Genomic DNA, 18,233 nt, shown 5'->3' with positions numbered 1-18,233 from the left:
ATTGAATACTTCCCTAATACTGTCTTCTGCAGAGAAATGTGTTTCATGACGTAATTCATTTACAAGCAAAATCAAAACATGCTGAAACTTACCAAGCTGACACGATGGACCCTTGAGATTGAAAAGGTGGGTGGCATCTGGCAAGACACAGATGAAGTTTACGTGACAGTGCGAAAACTCAAGGTTCCAGGCTTCACTCAGTCAGGAGAGGTTAGAAGCAAGAGTACACCTCACCATCTGATCCCTGCTGCTTTCTCGGTGGAAGTCCCCCATCTCTCACCTGGTTGGATGAATGCTACCAACTCCTAACCAGTCCCTTACACAAACCATAGAGCCCACCTCCCTCACCTGCAGATATGTCCTAAGCACAGATCTGTTCACATCTCATGCCCATCCTTTTATGAGAAGCTATTCATGGGTCTTCATTTCCCTCAGAACAGAGCCAAAGATAGCTGGATGGCAGAGGTAGGTCTCCTAGGAGAGAAAAGTGTCTGAAAATAGTTGATGTCACCGTCAGCACAGCATCAACCCAATTGCTTGTTCATGCTTTTGACTTGTATCATAAGTACCTACCTGGGCTGGGTACTTCTCTAGATACAAAGAATAAAGATGTAAACAAACAATCTCTACCCTCCAGGAGCTTAACACTAGCCAGTTAGAAATAAAACACAATAAATAATACATAATATAATTTAATGCCAAATATACATTAATGCTTTGGCCAAAATGAAGTCAGTTTGACTGTTGACAGGAAGACCATCAGAAGAGTCCATGGACCAAGCTACATCAGCCTTATTCCCTATTTCAGGAAGATCACCTTTCTAACAGGGTCTTACTGGTATCCCAGAAAGGGAAGTTGGGCAGGTGATAGGGTTCTGGAGTCTGGGTGGGTCTCTCAGTGTGGGGATCTGATTGGGACTGGGTTAATTTAAGAATGGTGTACCTCTCAAGTCTTGATAATCAAAAAAGTTGTTTGATAAGTGAGCAGTTTCCCTAGTTGAGCCCTCTCTTGTTCTTAATCAGTCTGTTGTTGAGATGAGCTGATTTAGGGGAAGTTCTCAAGTAAATCATGAAGTAGATTTACTGGTTTATAGCCTTTTCTTTCTGGTCAAGAATTTTCTGAAGTAAATAGTAAAATCATGAAAGTCTCATTGATGGAGGCGACCTTGGTTTCCGGTCCTGATATTTCTCTGCAGAATGCAAGTTATCTCAGCGTTCTCAGGTCTAAACTTGCAACAGAGGCCACCCCAGGTCATTGCCTGGGATGTGCCGTGTGACCCTCAGTGTAGGGTTGCCAGATTTAGCAAATCAGAAATATTTTATCTGGTAACCCTATCAGAGTGCTGTGAATTTTTCAGTGAATTGTCTATGTATTATATTTAGATTCTCAGCTTCTCATGCAGCATTAGAATAACTAGCAGTATCCAGAAGATACTCCCACAGGGCATCAGCTGAACTGAGTTGAGCTGCTCCCTTGACACCAGCACAGGGTGGGCTCTCATTCACCACAGTTCCCACCCAATCCTGAAGGGATCTGAGTTTTAGGGGGTCTGGAATGGACTTGAGCTTCCTAAGATGAGCTTGGTGGGCTGGGACGTGTCTCTTTCCTTCTCTGTGCCCTAAAACATGAGCTGGAGAATCTGAGTAATTGGACACTTCCCCCCCCCAGCTCCATGAACCATCCATGTGGATTTTTTTTATTGCCATCTAACTAATTTATAATATTGTGTTAATTTCAGGTGAATAGCAAAGTGATTCAGTTATATATATTTCTTTTCAGATTATTTTCCATTGTAGTTTACTACAAGATATTGAACGTAATTCCTGTGCTATACAGTAAATCCTTGTTGCTTATTTAATCTATATTTAGTAGTTTGTATCTGTTAATCCCATGCTCCTATTTTATCCCTCCCTGTCTCCCCTTTCCTTTTTGGTAATCATAAGTTTATTTCCTGTATCTGTGAGTCTGTTTCTGTTTTGTCTATAGATTTGTATTACTTTTTAGATTCTACTAGAAAACTAGTATTAGTGATATCATATAATGTTTGTCTTTTGCTGTTTGACTGACTTCAGTCAGTATGATATTCTCTTGGTCCATCCATGTTGCTGCAAATGGTAATGTTTTGTTCTTTTTGTGACTAGTAGTCCATTGCACATATGTATGTGTGTGTGTATGTGTATGTATACACACACACCACATCGTCTTAAACCAATCCTCTGTTGAGGGGACTGGATTGTTTCTATATCTTAACTATTGTAAATAGTGCTGTTATGAACATTGGCATGCATGTATCTTTTCAAATTAATGTTTTCTTTTTTGTCCATATGTATACCCAGGAGTAGAATTTCTGGATTATATGGTAGCTCTATTTTTAGCTTTCTAAGGAGCCTCCATGGTGGCTGCACCAATTTACATTCCCATATGGCTGTTTTAGTGCTGTTTTGCATTAAATACAGTCATCAACATCCAGGTCAGAGGTGTTTGGCAAATATCTGTGACCATTCTATTATGGGTTTTGAAATGTTTGGAAATCTGACCCCTGATTTTGTTATAATCTCTTTGGTAACTGTTATTAGGTGGTGACCTAATAAGAAATTATTAACTAGGGAGCTATAATTTGGAAACTTATAATTTTCTTAATGGACATTGATTTGTGTAACCCTGATTAAAATACAATGAAGCCTGAGGCTTAAATGTTTTATTCTGAAAGTTTGAAAGGATGGGAATTGACTTTAAAAATGTATTGGCTTGAAAACCTTATTGAAATAATATTATTCAAAGAGTTTTGTGAGCATAAAATGATCTGACAAAAACTATTTGATGCCAGCTCCAGTGGCCTTAGAAAGCTAAGGGAATATAGGTTTCTTTAGATGAGGTCTGGAAAAATGCTTCCAGATTACCTCAGGGGTGAAAAGAAAATTATTATTCCATTCCACGGCCCTGCTAATTCTTTTCAACATTGATTCTGTCAAGTAATTAGAATCTAAATGGAGGAAACATTCATAATTGTCATTTATTATACTTTACTGAAGGTGACTGCTCCCAAGAAGCTCTGACAGGACAAAAACAAAGTGATTACGAAAGAAATGTGTAGGCGAAAGGATCAGGCCTTCCTACACACATTCCCAGAAGTCAGTCACGGACAGTGGGTGGGGACGGTTCCAGATGAAAATAGGCCTCTGCAGCTATGAGTCTTCAAAGACAGTCTTTTGCTATCGCGTTGTCAATCGAGTGATAATGAGTCCTGTTTCCCCTCCCTCTCTCTCACCACAGACATACATCATGTAGCTCTTTGTTACTTAAAAGCATGTATAAGAAAGATTACCCCCCTCCACCCCAGCACCACAGCGTGTACTTCAGAAGTGAAATATGCAATCGGTTAGGGGTTATATTTAAAATACCTCCTCCCCTTTTATCATTGTGTTTCTTCACTTGGCATAGACTAAAATGTGAGGTGTGTCTGCTGCTGTGAGAATGTTTTTCCCCCCCTAATTTCTGAAATAATACCATACCTTGGAGATTAATGTTTGGGCTTTATCAAGATTATAATAAACAAATATGGCTTTGATCTAAATATTTTTCAAAAGATTGTTGCTGATCGTTCTTGGTTCCCTATAATCTTATAAGAAAGCCTTTAGGCTTGCCAGTCTGACACCCAGGGGGACATAAATGCAGCTGCCTTTTCTTCCCCCTCATTTCCACGAGAATACTCTGTTCTCAGTTTCGCCCAAATTAGTCCCAGGATTTCAGTTGTCTTTTTTGTCCAACATTCCATCATGCAATTCATTAAAATCTTCACATGAAATATTTAACAGATGAGTTATGTCATAATTCACATTACAGTTTTAAATGGTTATTCATGTGGTAAGTCATTTATCCTGGATATTAGCAGACCCCTGGAATGGGCTTGTGTTTGATGTAAGCAAGGTTAGGGTCCTTTTCCTCAACATTGCAGGACAGTGGCCTTTTTCCAAACCCCCACTTAATCATGAAATATTCCAAAAAAATGACATTCAGATTCATTGTTAGTTCTACTTGCAATTAACTATTTTGAAAACAAACAGAAGAAAACATTTAAACAAATGTGGCTTGGCTAACATCTATGACAGTTGACCGTTAATTGAGGCAAGTTTTAATCCAAATGTGCCATGCCTTGTTACTGTTGCTGCTAGCAATCATTGCTGTGGGGCACAAAGGAAGGAGAAATCAGGGACTCTGTCAGAGGGGGGCTGAGGACAAAGTGTAAGAAGAGCCACTGCCCTGCTTGAGGAATACGACCAGTAAGGAGCTCTTTTTCTGGTTGAGAGAATGTATGGCCAGTCTTTACTTGTAGAATTTGGGTTTTAAGAAAACTTGTTTCACTCCCAAGTGATGAAATACAGAGGAAATCCTTAGCACATATTTATTAACTTATTCAAGTTTTATTTTCCCTAATAAGAATACAGTTTTTTACCATATCTCTACCCATGGATTGGAATCGGTTAGGAGAAAACACTTCTGTGTGTGGGCCAAGCCAGCCCAGGAAAGCTCTGGAACCTGATGTTCTGCCTGAGCACCGGGATGAAATGACTGGCCCCATGCTGCCAGCAGCAGCAATTCACTTGGGAAACGTTGTGGCCAGGTAACCTGGCTGAAGAGCAAATGGAGCGGACAGTGACAGTGTCGGGGACAGTCACTCTTTTGGATTCTGTATGCTGATCTAGCTAAACCTTGTCCTGTGAATGCACGAGTAATCGCAATTCTAAAAAGGGAGAGTGACAGGATTTGAAGAGTGGAGTATATCTTTCATTAATCCTGAAGGGAAAAAAAATCCATTTCAGGCTTGCTCAGCTGAAAAAGAATCCTTGGCTTCTGTTTTTTGCTTCTTTTTGCCAGTGCTCACATGGTCCTCCCCTTCACCCTCCACAAATGTATTATAATTTTGTAGACTGTTTACCCCCTAACATTACATCTTCAGGGACCTTGGTAGTCGTGGACAATCTGCATTTATTGTGGTTGAATTTTCTATTGAGTATCAATATATTGGGGTGAAAAGTGTACTTGATGATGAAATACACACATAAAGGATTAAAACTAGGACTCAATCATCATATGAATGTTGACAACACTGTCAAACCTTTAGAGTTTTGATACATGTAATTTTATTTTGTATTATTTATCCCCATCCCACAAAAGTCTGGTCATGTGACTTTCTTTGTAGAGACAGAGAAGTGAAGTGATGTACCCGAGGGTACTTAGCTGTCTTAGAAGTAGGGTTCACAACCAGAGCTCTTGGTAGATATTTTCCTGGTTATAATTTGTTGATGGCAGTAGGATTATTTTTCTGTCTCCTGGATTTGTATGTGAATATATCACATGGCTGGGGAACTGGGCAAATGGAGGTAGGGGTGTTTATGTGAGCTTGCATGCCAGGCATGGTGAGCACTGTTTTACAAACCGGATTTGTGCTCTTAGGAGTATGTTGCAAGTTGAGGCCAAGCCCACAGAAAATTATTTCTAAATGAATACAATATGAAAAAGTTATTTTATTTCTAATTTTACATGTAACATTGTTCTTTGGTGGATCTCGGATTACACTTGAATGCATGTCTGTTAACCTGATATGAGATGCATGCATGATTTCATCTTGAATGCATTTGAATATAATAGCACTGGAAATGTAATTTGTATTCTCAAATTTTATAAAGCAAAATAAATAAATCTTGGGGGTGGTAGCCACAGTGAGCGTATTGCATTGATTTCTTTGGGCTTCTCTCAAACTAATTACCAGCTTCCCCTTGCAAATCCAGGTCTTTTCGCATGGGCAGGTCTATATGCTCTAGAGCCTTCATACATAAGTCATCCTCTTTTCTTCCACCTCCAGGGAGTGGATAGCTTGGACAGATCTGTGGGGAATGTTATGTTTAATTCTCAAGGGACACCAGTCTTCAGTTTCTCTACTGTGTTCCTGACTGTCCAGTTAAACTCTCTGAGGTGATGAATATGTTCTGGGTCTGTGGGGGCCAGTATAGTAGCCACTAGCCTCCTGTGGCTATTTAGCACTTAAAATGTGACTAATGCATCTTAGGAACTAAATTATTAATTTTATTTAATTTTTATTTAAATAGCTACATGTAGCTGGTGGCCACCAATTTGGACAATGTAGGACTATAGCATTTGAGGTCAGCTCTTGGTCCCAATTCCAGTGTACTAACCACTGACTAAAAAGCCTCTTGATTAGAGTAAAAGAGGAGAGTGATAAAGCTGGCTTCAAACTCTATATTCCAAAAATGAAGATCATGGCATCCAGTCCCATCACTTCATGGCAAATAGATGGGGAATAAGTGGAAACATTAACAGTTTTTATTTTCTTGGGCTCCAAAATCACTGGATGGTGACCACAACCATGAAGTTAAACGACACTTTTTCCTTGGAAAGAAAGCTATGACAAACCTAAACAGTATATTAAAAAGCAGAGACATCATTTTGCCGACAAAGGTCCGTATATTCAAAGCTGTAGTTTTCCAGTAGTCATGTACAGATGTGAGAGTTGGACCATAAAGAAAGCTGAGCATTGAAGAATTGATGCTTTTGAACTGTGATGTTGGCGAGAGACTCTTGAGAGCCCCTGTGACTGCAAGGAGATCAAACCAGTCAGTCCTAAAGGAAATCAACCCTGGATGTGTATTGGAAGGACTGATGCTGAAGCTGAAACTCCAGTACTTGGCCACCTGATGTGAAGAGCCAACTCATTGGAAAAGACTCTGATGCTTGGAAACAGAAGGCATGAGGAGAAGGAGGCAACAGAGGATGAGATGGTTGGATGGCTTCACTGACTCAGTGGACATGAACTTAATCAAACTTCGAGAGACCATGAAGGATAGGGAAGCCTGGCATGCTGCAGTCCATGGCGTTGCAAAGAGCCAGACACGACTTAGTGATTGAACAACAATCACTGACATTCTGCAAATGAAGGGCCTGTATGTTTGGGTATTTGAATGATGCTCTGTGCTCTTGTCTGTCAGCTCTGAACATTCTGAAGTGTGAACCTTTCTTCAGTGATTTGACTGCCCTCCCCAGGCCTCCATCCCTGGCTGATGCATCTCTCATGTCTTCATTGCAATCCATTGACCACCTAGCTCGTACCTGATTTCTGAAAAACATGGGAGGAAGAGAGGGAGGGGAAGACTAGAAAGGATGTTAGAAAGTTGAGGAAAAAAGAAGACAATGGAAAGGTTACACAGAAGCTCTGTAGTCTGTATTGCTAAGCTGAAAATGAGTACTCAGGTGTTCTTTAGAGTATTGAGGTGTGTTAAGGAATAGTAACTGACTAATTAAAGCCAAATATGAAACGTCAGTGCTCTCAATGCATGAATATTTCACGTGAAAGATTCTGAGGCTCTTTGGGGTGGCATTTCTCGTAAAAATGACTTTGCTATTTTGTTGATTTCCAAAGACCATCCCAGTATCTTAGGGTCATTGTCCTAGGAAACTTACACAATATTAGGGTGCTGGGAAGGATCTTAAGGAACACTTTTTTTCTAGGTCTGTTCTGCCCTGCGAGGTGAATAAGGAACCACCAGATGCTGTTATGGAAAGGGAACTCTGTCTCTATCCTTGTGTTGAAAGTTTCTGATAGGGAACCATGGAGCCTTTGCAATCAGATGGAAGTTAGGAGCACCATGAATTCTAGGAAAAATATGTTGATGATTTTTTGGACTGTCTAAAAAATTTCAAACTCCAGGAATGGTGTTTTAATTTTCTGTATTCTCTTTGGAACTTGGGTTTCGCTAAAATCGTTTCAGTCCTTGTTTTTCTTGTTAAATTAGCAAGATTGACTTGAATCAGAATATACCATTATGGCTTGAAATGTTGAAAGAACAGGATAGATGGGCGTGAAAAATATCTCATGTTCCATTTAAGATGTGTGGGGGTGGAGGAAGAGGGAGGGGACTTGCTAAAATAATGATGATTCTTTTTTTTCTGTTAAAAGTTGAAAAAAGGGAAAGAAAGAACAAAAAAATGAAAATAGAAGAATCTAAATTTATGTTTGTGAAAGCTTGTATTTGTTTTTCTGAATAAAATTGGCATGGGATGCCCTTAAGCATTTCTGTTTGTGATGGGGAATTTTTATTCTGGTTTTTAAAGGGTGTTTTGGTGTTTGTTTGCTTGTCATTTTTTGCTTTAAATCAGTTTGTACTTAAATAACTAGCCAGATGCACCCAGCGGCTGTGGCTGCGTAACTCAGTTTATCTCACTCCCATCTCCCACTGTCCGGGTCATTTCCCTAGGACTTCTTGTTCAAGGCTTTCATTGTGGACTTTCTAAAATATGGATCTGAGGTCCTTTCACTTATCTACTGAAATATCTTTAATGGCTCTTCAGGCCCTAAAGCAGGTGCCAGCAAACTTTTTCTGTAAATGACCAAATAGTAAGCATTTTAGGCTATGTTGGCTATTCAGCCCCTGTTGCAACCACTCAATGCTGCCATTGTACTAGACAGTATATAAACAAATAAGGCTGTCTGTGTTCCAATAAAGCTTTATTGACAAAAAGAGGTGACTTTGGCCCTTGGGCCAACTCCTGACCTACAGGGTACTCTTCAGGTTTGTTGGCCTGACATTCAAGGACATTTTCCATTTGACCTCAGCCTGCATAACCAAGTTCCCCACTCCCATTCTTCGAAGCCTCAGAAGACAGTATGGTCTTTTAAAAGGCTCCACCCTTTGCCTGTGCTGTTTCTGCACTTGAGTCTCATCTTTCCTCTATTTTTTTCCTATGAGTCAGATTTCCATGCCTTATCTGATACAAAGTTCTTGTCATCTCCTCCAGGCCAAGTCTGCCCCATTCTCTATGCTCCACAGTTCTCTGTGTAAGCCTCTGATGTTGCTTTTACCACGTGACTACTCCCCAGGTAGACTCTGAGGGAGTATGTGGTCTCATTCCCCTTATTACTCAGCTTAGATCTTGGTGTAAAAGCCACTGAACAAATGGTCATGAAGTTGGCCCACCCATGGCCTTGTGCATCTCTTAATCCAAGAGACATATATTAACTTGTAGGTGAACAAACTACACACTAAGAAGTGGGAAACCATGGGCCAGAGTTGCTGGAGGGGGCAACAAAAACACAGCCAGGGCAAAACAGTGCAGATGCATTGTAGTCAGGACTGCCTGGAAGTCCTTTGGCATCGACCTCATGGCCCAGACAGGGAGTGAATGAGGAGTGAGGGAAGCAGTGTCTAGTGTAGGGCATCAGGACCAGGGAGAGGATGCAGCCTGCTGGAGGGAGATCAGAGAGAAGCAGCACGCATGATTAATGGGATGGAGGGACTGACTCATGAGGCAAGATTAAAGCACTCTGAGGAGCTGGGGTGCAGACCGAAAGGGGCAGATGATAGCAGGCTGCAAGTATGTGAGATGGATAAACACCCAGGAGGGAGCAGCTCGCTTCATTAGAGAGGTGAAAATGGGGCCTCCCTCAGAGAATGGGAAGGGTGCTCAGAAAGGGCACGGGTGACTGACAGGGGAACTCAGTAGACGATGGGTGGGCTAGGGGCAGCTCTGGGTTGCTCGGACTAGAAACATCATGGAAAGGTCACCATGCGGTGACTCTTTCAGGGAAGCCTCTGCTTTTATCCTGTGGAGTCTCGAAGCCTGCTGTGACTGCTGACCTGGGCCTGCGAAAATATTAAGTACCAGTCATTGAATGTTTCAACAGTCCTGAGGCCTTCTGCATGGAAGTCAGCCTTCTGCCATCCCTCCCTATCTTTAGTAGAAACAGAGATACTTGGTCCAAGCCCCTTCTTAAATCCAGGGCACACTCTCACCCCTGCCTGCTGGTGGATCTGACCAGAAACCCAGCCAGCACCTTGATTTACAACTTCCTCAGTTGGCTTGTCTCCAATAGGGATATGGCTTGTCAGGCATTTTGGAAGACAAGATTCATTTGAAACTGCAGTGACTATCTTCAGGCTTCAATATCAGCTTCCTACAGGTATTCTCTGAGATTTTCTCCAGAGTTAGGAAGAGCAGCTTCTGCTGTAGTCTGACCAAATGGCCCATATTGTGGTAGTTCCTCCATGGACAACTTACTCCCTTTAGCAAGACCCGTAGAGTAGCCATGCTTAATTTGACTGCACATTCAAATCACTTGGGGTGCTTTTTAAAAATAGCTGTGCCTAGACTCCACTCCCAGGAATTCTGATTTAAATGGTTTTACTGTGGGTGGTGCGGGGTGGAGGGTGGGGGTTGCTTCCCTGGTGGCTCAGATGTTAGAGAATCCACCTGCAATGCAAGAGAACCGAGTTTGATTCCTGGGTCGGGGCGACCTCCTGAAGAAGAGAATGGCAACCCACTCCTGTATTCTTGCCTGGAGGATTCCATGGACAGAGGAGTCTAGTGGGCTACAGTCCATAGCATTGCAAAGAGTCAGACATGACTGAGTGACTAACACTTTCACTTTTTTTTTTTCACTGTGGAGGGGGAGGGCACCAGGCATCAGAGCATTTAAGTTCCCCATATGGTTCTACTGTGTTGAGAACTTCCACGGAAACACCTTTATTTGGGTGTGATTATAATTTACACTGATGTTACTCTTCTATCTATCTAGCTAGCTAGGTACTGACTATGCTATCACCTGAATGGTTTTTCTAAAAAAGCAAGCATTTACGAATGGGCTATGTGCTTGGCCCCTTGCTGGAGGCAGGGATCCAGTGGGGAACAAGAACGTGTCCCTGTCCCTGGAGAGCTTATGGTCCAGAAGATGGTGGTCACTTAAGGCAAAGCAGGATGAACCCAGAGTACTGACATGGTACCTTTCAGAGAATTCCATTCTGTGTGTTGCAGCTATGCTTAACTTGAAATTCTAAGTGCAAAGATAGATGAGTCTCTCTGAGTGTACCTGTCATAGTTAACTATGACTCTCAGGTCTTGCTTCAATGATTTGTTTAGGAAGTAGAAATGCACTTGGTAGTAATAAGGGTAACAACCCAAGGTCTTCATGAATCTTCAAGTTCCTGAAGCCAGCACAGCCATGTTTTCCAAAGGTGGGAGGTGTTAGGGGGCATCTAACATGGTGGCAAGATAAAAGTATATGAGTGAACTTTGGCAGGGCGGGGTGGGGGGGGTTTGGTAATCATGTATTTCTTTTACTAGATGTCATTATGTGGATTGAAGTTACTGTAGGTGTGTCAGCAAAAGAAAACAGTGTGGAAAGGTAAATAACAATGCTGTGATGGTGATGATTTAGTGGCTAAGTCATGTACAACTCTTGAGACCCCATGGACTGTAACCCTTCGGGCTTTTCTGTCCAGGGGATTTTTCAGGCAAGAGTACTGGAGTGGGTTGCCATTTCCTTCTCCAGGGGTTTTTCCTGACCCAGGAATCAAACCCAGGTGTCTGTGTTGCAAGCAGATTCTTTACTGACTGAACCTCCAGGGAAGCCATGGTGGTATGCAGATATGGCAAAAATTGGGAAGATTATGGGCAGGGATTGAAGTTTGCATAACTGCCCCGGGCTAAATAGTGCCCCTTGTGGGGAGTATAGTGTTTCTAGCACAATCTCATTTTTTCTTGCCATCTCCTCTAAAGTTTTTTCACCATCTGATGAGCTTTTTTCCCTGACTTGAATACTTTTTCTAATGGTTTTAAGAGTTCCTTTGCCTTGACTTCATAGAGAGAAATACTGTGAGCTTGTTCATGGCATAGTTCTGAGGTTCCCTCGAATTCTCCTTCCCAAAATTTCAAAGCATTTTCTTAACCTCTTCCATTTCTGTATACCATTCTCTCACTGGAAGTAGCTTTCACTCTTGCTTTAGGGAACTTTTCACAGACAAGCAAAGAACTATATAATTCCACAGAGTTCCTGGGGAGAGAAGATCATTGAGACGTGGATACTGGGGGCCAGTTAAACTAAGTCACATCATGACCAAGTGACTCACTTCCAAACATCAACCCATGACAAGTAACTTCTCAAATTTCATATCTCAAAACACTTGCAGAATATACATTTAGGTACACAAGTTTATGCATTAATGACAGAAACAGAAACTCTGAAAAAACCATGATCTTCTGAATATCCTTTTTATTTCTATTCCTATTTTCAGCTGTGCTGGGGAGAGTGTTGACCACAAGTGTATGAATTTTAGAAACACTCAAGTAACATCTCTCCAAAGAGCCACATGCACTGTGCTCAGTTTGTCCTGTCAAAAGTTATATGAGTGTAGGTAACCTTGAGAATTCCTTACCTGAGCAATAAAATGTCTTAGTTGTATGCTTCACTGTAAATTTAGTTTTTAAGTGTTCTTATCTGATATGCTTACATCAGCATCTTGCCTTGACAGATAATTTTCTATGATACTCTTAAATAATTGTGTAAAGAGATCTCTAATGCCTTGTTTTATTTATAATTTGTCCCAGCTGTAGGCATTCAGATGAAACTTGAATTTTTCCAAAGGAAGTTCTGGACTGCCAGCAGACAGGTAAGTTATAATCAGCATGTTGAAGCATTAGCAACACTGTTATTATACAGGTGTTCACATTTGAGTACCCAGAGACTAAAAGTGCCAGATTTCCGATGAATGTTTGTAAAATGAACTGCTGGGCTGCTCAGGTTACCTTTCATTTCAGTGCAAAATAAAGGACTGACAGCATGTTAGACACCACATGCTGAGAAAGCAGAGAATTTGCTCCTGAAAACAGCTGTAATTGTGAGATCAAAATAGTGACTGCCTTAAAGAGAAATTTTTCTTCTAAATATCAAGGACTTTTGTGAATTTGCATAGTGACTTTTAAAAAATCTTATGATGCCCAATTATTTGTGAATCTCTTTATTTCATTTTTGAAGGATTCTGCATAGCTGGGTTATACTAAGCATGCATCTGCTTTCTTTGGCGAGGGCTTCTCTGCCTTGGATAATCTGGGAACATTCTTTACTTGCACTGTGTATTCTATACTAAGTAATATCAGTGGTGTTTGTTCAGTAACGCAGCAGGAATGGCAACGCATAAGATGTTTCCATCTGTCCAAGTCTATATGTTGAGATGGTATATAGTTTCTCAAATGAAAATACTTTAGGAATTTATGCATCAAGAACACAGAAGTTTTTAAAAAGTCAGTGGGAAATAATTTAAAATGGTTCATGTTTGGGAATGCATGTAAGAATTAAAGATTTTAAATTTAAAAAAAAAATAAAAAAAAAATAAAATGAAATAATTATATTTCTTGTTACTGAAAGATTTGAGGTCTTAAAAAGGTATCACTATTGAATAAAGCATAAATTAACATGGACAACATAAATTAAAATGAAAAAGAACCAGGTTACTCCTAAGTTGTCTTTTTTAAAAATTCTTTATTGAATTTGTTACAGTATTTCTCTGCTTTATGTTTTGGTGTTTTGGCTGCAAGGCATGTGAGGTTTTAGCTCCCCACCCAGGGATCGAACTCACAATCCCTCCTGCATTGGAAGGCGAAGTCTTAACCACTGGCCTGCCAAGGAAGTCCCCCAAATTAGCTTTTATATTAGTGTCTGGGGCTGGTACTCATCCTAGAGAGGATGGGCAGATTCATCCTGGAGCATTCCCTTTGGATGAAACAGGCTAGGACTTTGATGGACTGTCCTTCAGTAACCAGGTGGCAGCCTCAGCAGATGCTGGTGTGTCCAAATGACATGTTTCCTTTTGTTTCCGCCTCACCTCACAGTGCGCCTCTCTGGATGGTAAATGCTCTATCAGCTGTGACGATGAGGTATGATGGTCTCCTGGGCCTGTGTCTGCTCTGATCAAGTTGGGGCCGGTCGGGGGCGGTGGCTGAATGACTGAGGGTGCTTTCTCACAGGGAGAATGTCTCACAGAGCCAGTTCTAAGAGATTGCGTGTGAACCAGTCTCCAAAAACCCAAGGACATTTGCTTTGTTTCTTTCTCTTTCTTCTCCCAATCAGATAGTGTTGGAGAGCTGGGGAAGTATGATTTAAATGTCCCATGAACAGCACGGTTGGGATTTTGGCATTTTATAGAACACAATACAAATTACTGACATTTGAAACTCTCACTACAATTCTGAGTTTTCTACCAATGTGGTACCTCTTTTTATCTTCTTAACCACCTAGTGAAATGGATTGGAATATATGTCCCACTTTGCAAAGGGGGAAACTGAGCATCAGGTAAATTAAATGTCTTGCTTAATTTCATGTAATAAAGAAGCTTAAAAATCCAAGCGTTGAAAACTCAGCATGCTGCCTTCTAGCCTACTGCTTCCCTTCTGCAGCTCCCTTTCCCTCCCTTCTTTCTTTCTCCTTATCTCGCTCCCTCAGTCTTGGGAGGACAAATTTGAATTCCACACATGAGCAGTAGAATAAAAAAGATATACCACTGTCCCAAGTTTGACCATCAGATTTAAGTTTTTATAGCATCCAGTCCCATGTACCTTCTGCCCCACATCTTAGATCAACCACATGTGAAGCAGCGTTTCACCTTGGCTCAGGCAGCCTTCTCTCTCTGAGTCAGCCAAACCATTAGTCAATACATAAAGTGGAGCTTATAAATGATCACTCATTTTCATTCCTTCTTGTTACCACAGGGATTAAATAAATCCTAACCAAACATAATTCCAACACAGAAAATATGGATTAGAAGTATATTTCAAAAAATAGGCAAACAAAAAGGCAAGTAAAGAAATATAAAAGAGGGAGTATAGGGTGAAGGTAAAGTACAAAACACTCAGTCCTTAAATATCGGGCAGTTAAAAAAAATCGTAATAGCTGTATGAGTTACTACTATTCAAAGAGTAAAAGCAAAAGCCCAGCTTTTCCTGACCATTAGATCAAAAACAATTTTCCCAAAGGAAAGAGTACCCTGTGATGTTTTATGACCAGTACCCTTTCATTAAGTTTGGGAATGCCATTCATAGGCTAGTCAAATGGCTTCAAACCTCTCCTCTGTTTTTGAGGCATTACTTGTCTTATTGTAATGCTCAGTTCAAGACAACACAGCTCAACAGTAGCAATGATTAATCAGTGTCACGAGGCCCTGTGTTAAGCTACTAACTCCACTTTATGTTAAAAGAACGGAGGACAGTTGGTTGGTTAGTTGGGTGACTGAATGGATGGTTGGTGGGATTGATGGTGTTCTGGATAGCTGGTTGGTTGACTGACTGGTTTCTGGTTGATTGATTGGATGGACAAATAGTTGGTTGAACAATTTAATGAATAAAGTCAGAGGTGGTAATCTTCCTACAGCCTAACACTGCCTCTGTGCATCCTCATACATAAAAATAAGTGGAAAATGGATTCCCACTTAGAGTTAGAAAAGTGTGATATATGGTAGTTGTTCTGTGAATGCTTTCACAGGTGGTCTAGCATAGCGGTTAAAGGTACAGGCTGTGGAGGCAAGAGTCGCTTCCAGCTGTGGCTCTGAAAGTAATAAGCCTTGCCTTAGTTTCCCCAGCTATACAATAGGGACAGAAACACCCCCAGAGTCATGGTGAGGATGAGTGAGATAATATATGGAAACTTTAGAGCACAGCTCTTGTCCTGTGGCAAGCCCTCAATAGACATTAGCTATCATGAAAATGTCTGCAGACACATGCTTCCCTTAGAGTAGTGGTTCACTGAACCTAGAACCTCAGGTGGCAGTCGCATGCACACTTTAGTCCCTTGGGCATAGTAAGCACAAGGTAGGATACCTTCCTCACTACTAATATCTGCTTTAATAGCCTTGGGGATGGAGCCTCATTAAGATATCATTTTGAAGGTTCATACCTTGAAAATTAAGTGTGGCGTAGGCTAGATCGCTGAACTTGATCTGATGCTCAAATATCCCCATTTTGCCCTTTAAAGCTATCATCCATTTCCCATTTTGACTCTAAAGTTTTGGCTTCAGGCACCTAGTTGACATAGTTTTAAAAGGAAAAGCCAGGCCCCTTTCCATCCTTTCAGCAGACTCTTTCCATGTGTCATTCCCTTTCATAGCTTTTAATTAAGTCTTTGAGACCATGTCCTTCCACTCCTCCAACTGCCCTCAAGTGATCAGGTCCCCATTAAAAACAGCTGTGGGGGCTCATTAAGTTCACGTGCCTCTGGCTTCTCTTCTCTACTGAAGACCTGGCACAACTCCCACACACTTATCAGACACACTTTGCCTCGGATCCGATCCAGTGCCTCTGTCTTGCCCTGCAGTGGCCTCCCTGGGCCCTTGACTTGAGTGTCCTGGGCTGCTGGGTGGAGTCAGTCTGGCCAGATGTCTTCCAGGCTTATAGATACCTCTTCATGGAGGGCCTGGCTGTGGGCCTAACTGAGGACTTTAAGGAGCTTCATTCCACCCAAGGGGACTGTTAACTTCAGAACCTGAGAGGCAACCTCTCTCACACTAACTCCTTCCTTCAGGACCTATTTACTGAGCCCCCCTGACATCCCTGGTACCTCCAGCCCCCGAGGAATCAATGGGATGCAGAGTCAGAGATGGACCCTGTCCTCCAGGAGCTAACTGGTTAGAAGGGGAGATGAGCACATGTGCTTATCAGCTGACTTGCCTCCACAGCCTCTTGCTACAAACTGTGTGACAACTTCTGTCTCCAAAAAAGTCAATTTGCAGCATTAAGATACTTATAAAGAGGGCACATAGTAGGTGCTAAATAGACACAAACATGGTTCTTTGGGGACTCATAATGCACCTTGCACCATGCTCAACAATTTGCACTCACTGGCCTACTTAATCTTCTCTCTGAAATAGTTGTTGCTGTCTCCATCATTCAGATAAGGAAACTGAGACTGGGAGTGTTAAAAGGCTTTTCTCAAAGTCATAACTGGTTGCAAGTGTCCAAGTCTCTGATTCTGAAGCTAGTATCTTAGCCTCAGAGCTAATACTGCCTTCCAGGTAACACAAGCTTAGTGCTGATGTTTCTCACTTCCAAGTACTCTTCCTCCCCAGTTTTCCTTACTATCTGTGACGGCCCAATTACCATGGCCTGGTTTGGGGCTCTAACCTCAGGTATCTTACCTAACCTGCCTTTGTGACCTGAAGTCAGACTTCTCTGGGCAATACTGAGGCAACAAATAGTTGAAGACAGTTGCCTTTTTTGTCACCAGCTCTTTATTTCTGCATTTTTCAAACAACTTCATCTTCAGATGTTTTGTCACAAGTGGCCATGGAATGGATGCTTGCCATGTCTGTCAAACTTAAGAGTTCCTGGTTTGCCCAAGCCCTTCAGCCTGTCATTCTGCCCTTGTCACAAAGGGATGGGCAGACTCCTGAGAAGTTTGGCTTAATTTAGGGCAGAAGTAGCATAGTGAGGGAAAGCCGACAAAATATTTCTTCTGTTTCCTTTTATTGGAGGAGGGAGAATGGAGAAGGCAATTAACTACTGTAAAGAGACATAGAGAAAACAATTTATCCAGACTAGAATCTGGCTAATTCTACTCTGATTCTTTCATAACGCAGCACTCTGCTCACTTAACTTCAGGGGCCTTACTCCATTCCACTGTACTTCCCAATAATTTAATCCAAGTAGTTGTTGGCAAGGAGATGTTTATGAAGTCATCACAGTGACTGTATATCCCTAATGTAAAAATATTGCCTGTAATGAAAATTAAATGACACCTTTCAGATTAAGGGACCCAGTTCTACCTCAGTGATGTAACACCTTTGCAAGGTTGACAATATTTGTTGCATACTGTCAGTCCTGTTCCTTCCACACCGGATGAGAGTGGAAACAGAGGTTGATACCTGAGAAGTGAGTCTCCTAATGCCCAGCCCAACGTGATTCCATGCAGTGCTGTCTATTATAGGGGGCACGAGGTCATCATTTCCAAGAAATGAGGGTGGGGAAAGAACCAAATATTTATGTCAAATTATGAAACATTTTATTGAAGCGTCATCTCTAAATAGAGGGGAAATGGTGAAATGTATTTATTTTACTTAACAAATTTAAACTTAATAAATTTATAACTGTAGTCATATCCTAATTCTATTAACAAACAACATGTTTGGTTTGGGAGTGGAGAGTATAATATTTTGGATAAAATTATAAAAATCAAAATATTTAATCTTTCACTTTATTTTTTATTTTCTCAAAGTGATCACAAGGGAGGTCAAATATAGTGGAGTTTAAACAGTTTCCCCAGGAGCTTCTCTTAATCTCTTCCTTTTGAAATCATTCTCTCTGGAAACATCTTTCATGTTATTGGTGGTGATGTTTTGTCTTTTCTGAGTGTTTTATCTCTTATGGGTACTAATGTGCCAGTGGCTTCATGTGTGATTGG

The 18,233-nt window shown here is 41.2% G+C and overlaps 1 protein-coding gene across 3 annotated transcripts in view; it reads left to right on the top strand.

Moving 5' to 3' along the window:
• Positions 1–18,233, top strand: part of CACNA2D3 (calcium voltage-gated channel auxiliary subunit alpha2delta 3) — an 879,694-nt gene that overhangs the window by 777,866 nt on the left and 83,595 nt on the right. For 2 of the 3 annotated variants that reach the window (XM_060402371.1, XM_042236061.1), the window contains exons 28-29: positions 12,398–12,459; positions 13,679–13,723. In XM_060402371.1, coding sequence (XP_060258354.1) covers positions 12,398–12,459; positions 13,679–13,723 — 107 coding nt within the window. The remainder of the gene's footprint in view (positions 1–12,397; positions 12,460–13,678; positions 13,724–18,233) is intronic. The other variant, XM_060402372.1, reaches the window with a different exon arrangement.

The sequence above is a fragment of the Ovis aries genome, chromosome 19 (genome assembly GCF_016772045.2).
Source record: "Ovis aries strain OAR_USU_Benz2616 breed Rambouillet chromosome 19, ARS-UI_Ramb_v3.0, whole genome shotgun sequence".
NCBI classification, from domain to species: Eukaryota; Metazoa; Chordata; class Mammalia; order Artiodactyla; family Bovidae; genus Ovis; species Ovis aries.
The sequence above is the reverse complement of the archived record's forward strand: the minus strand, read 5'-3'. Positions and strand labels throughout refer to the sequence as shown.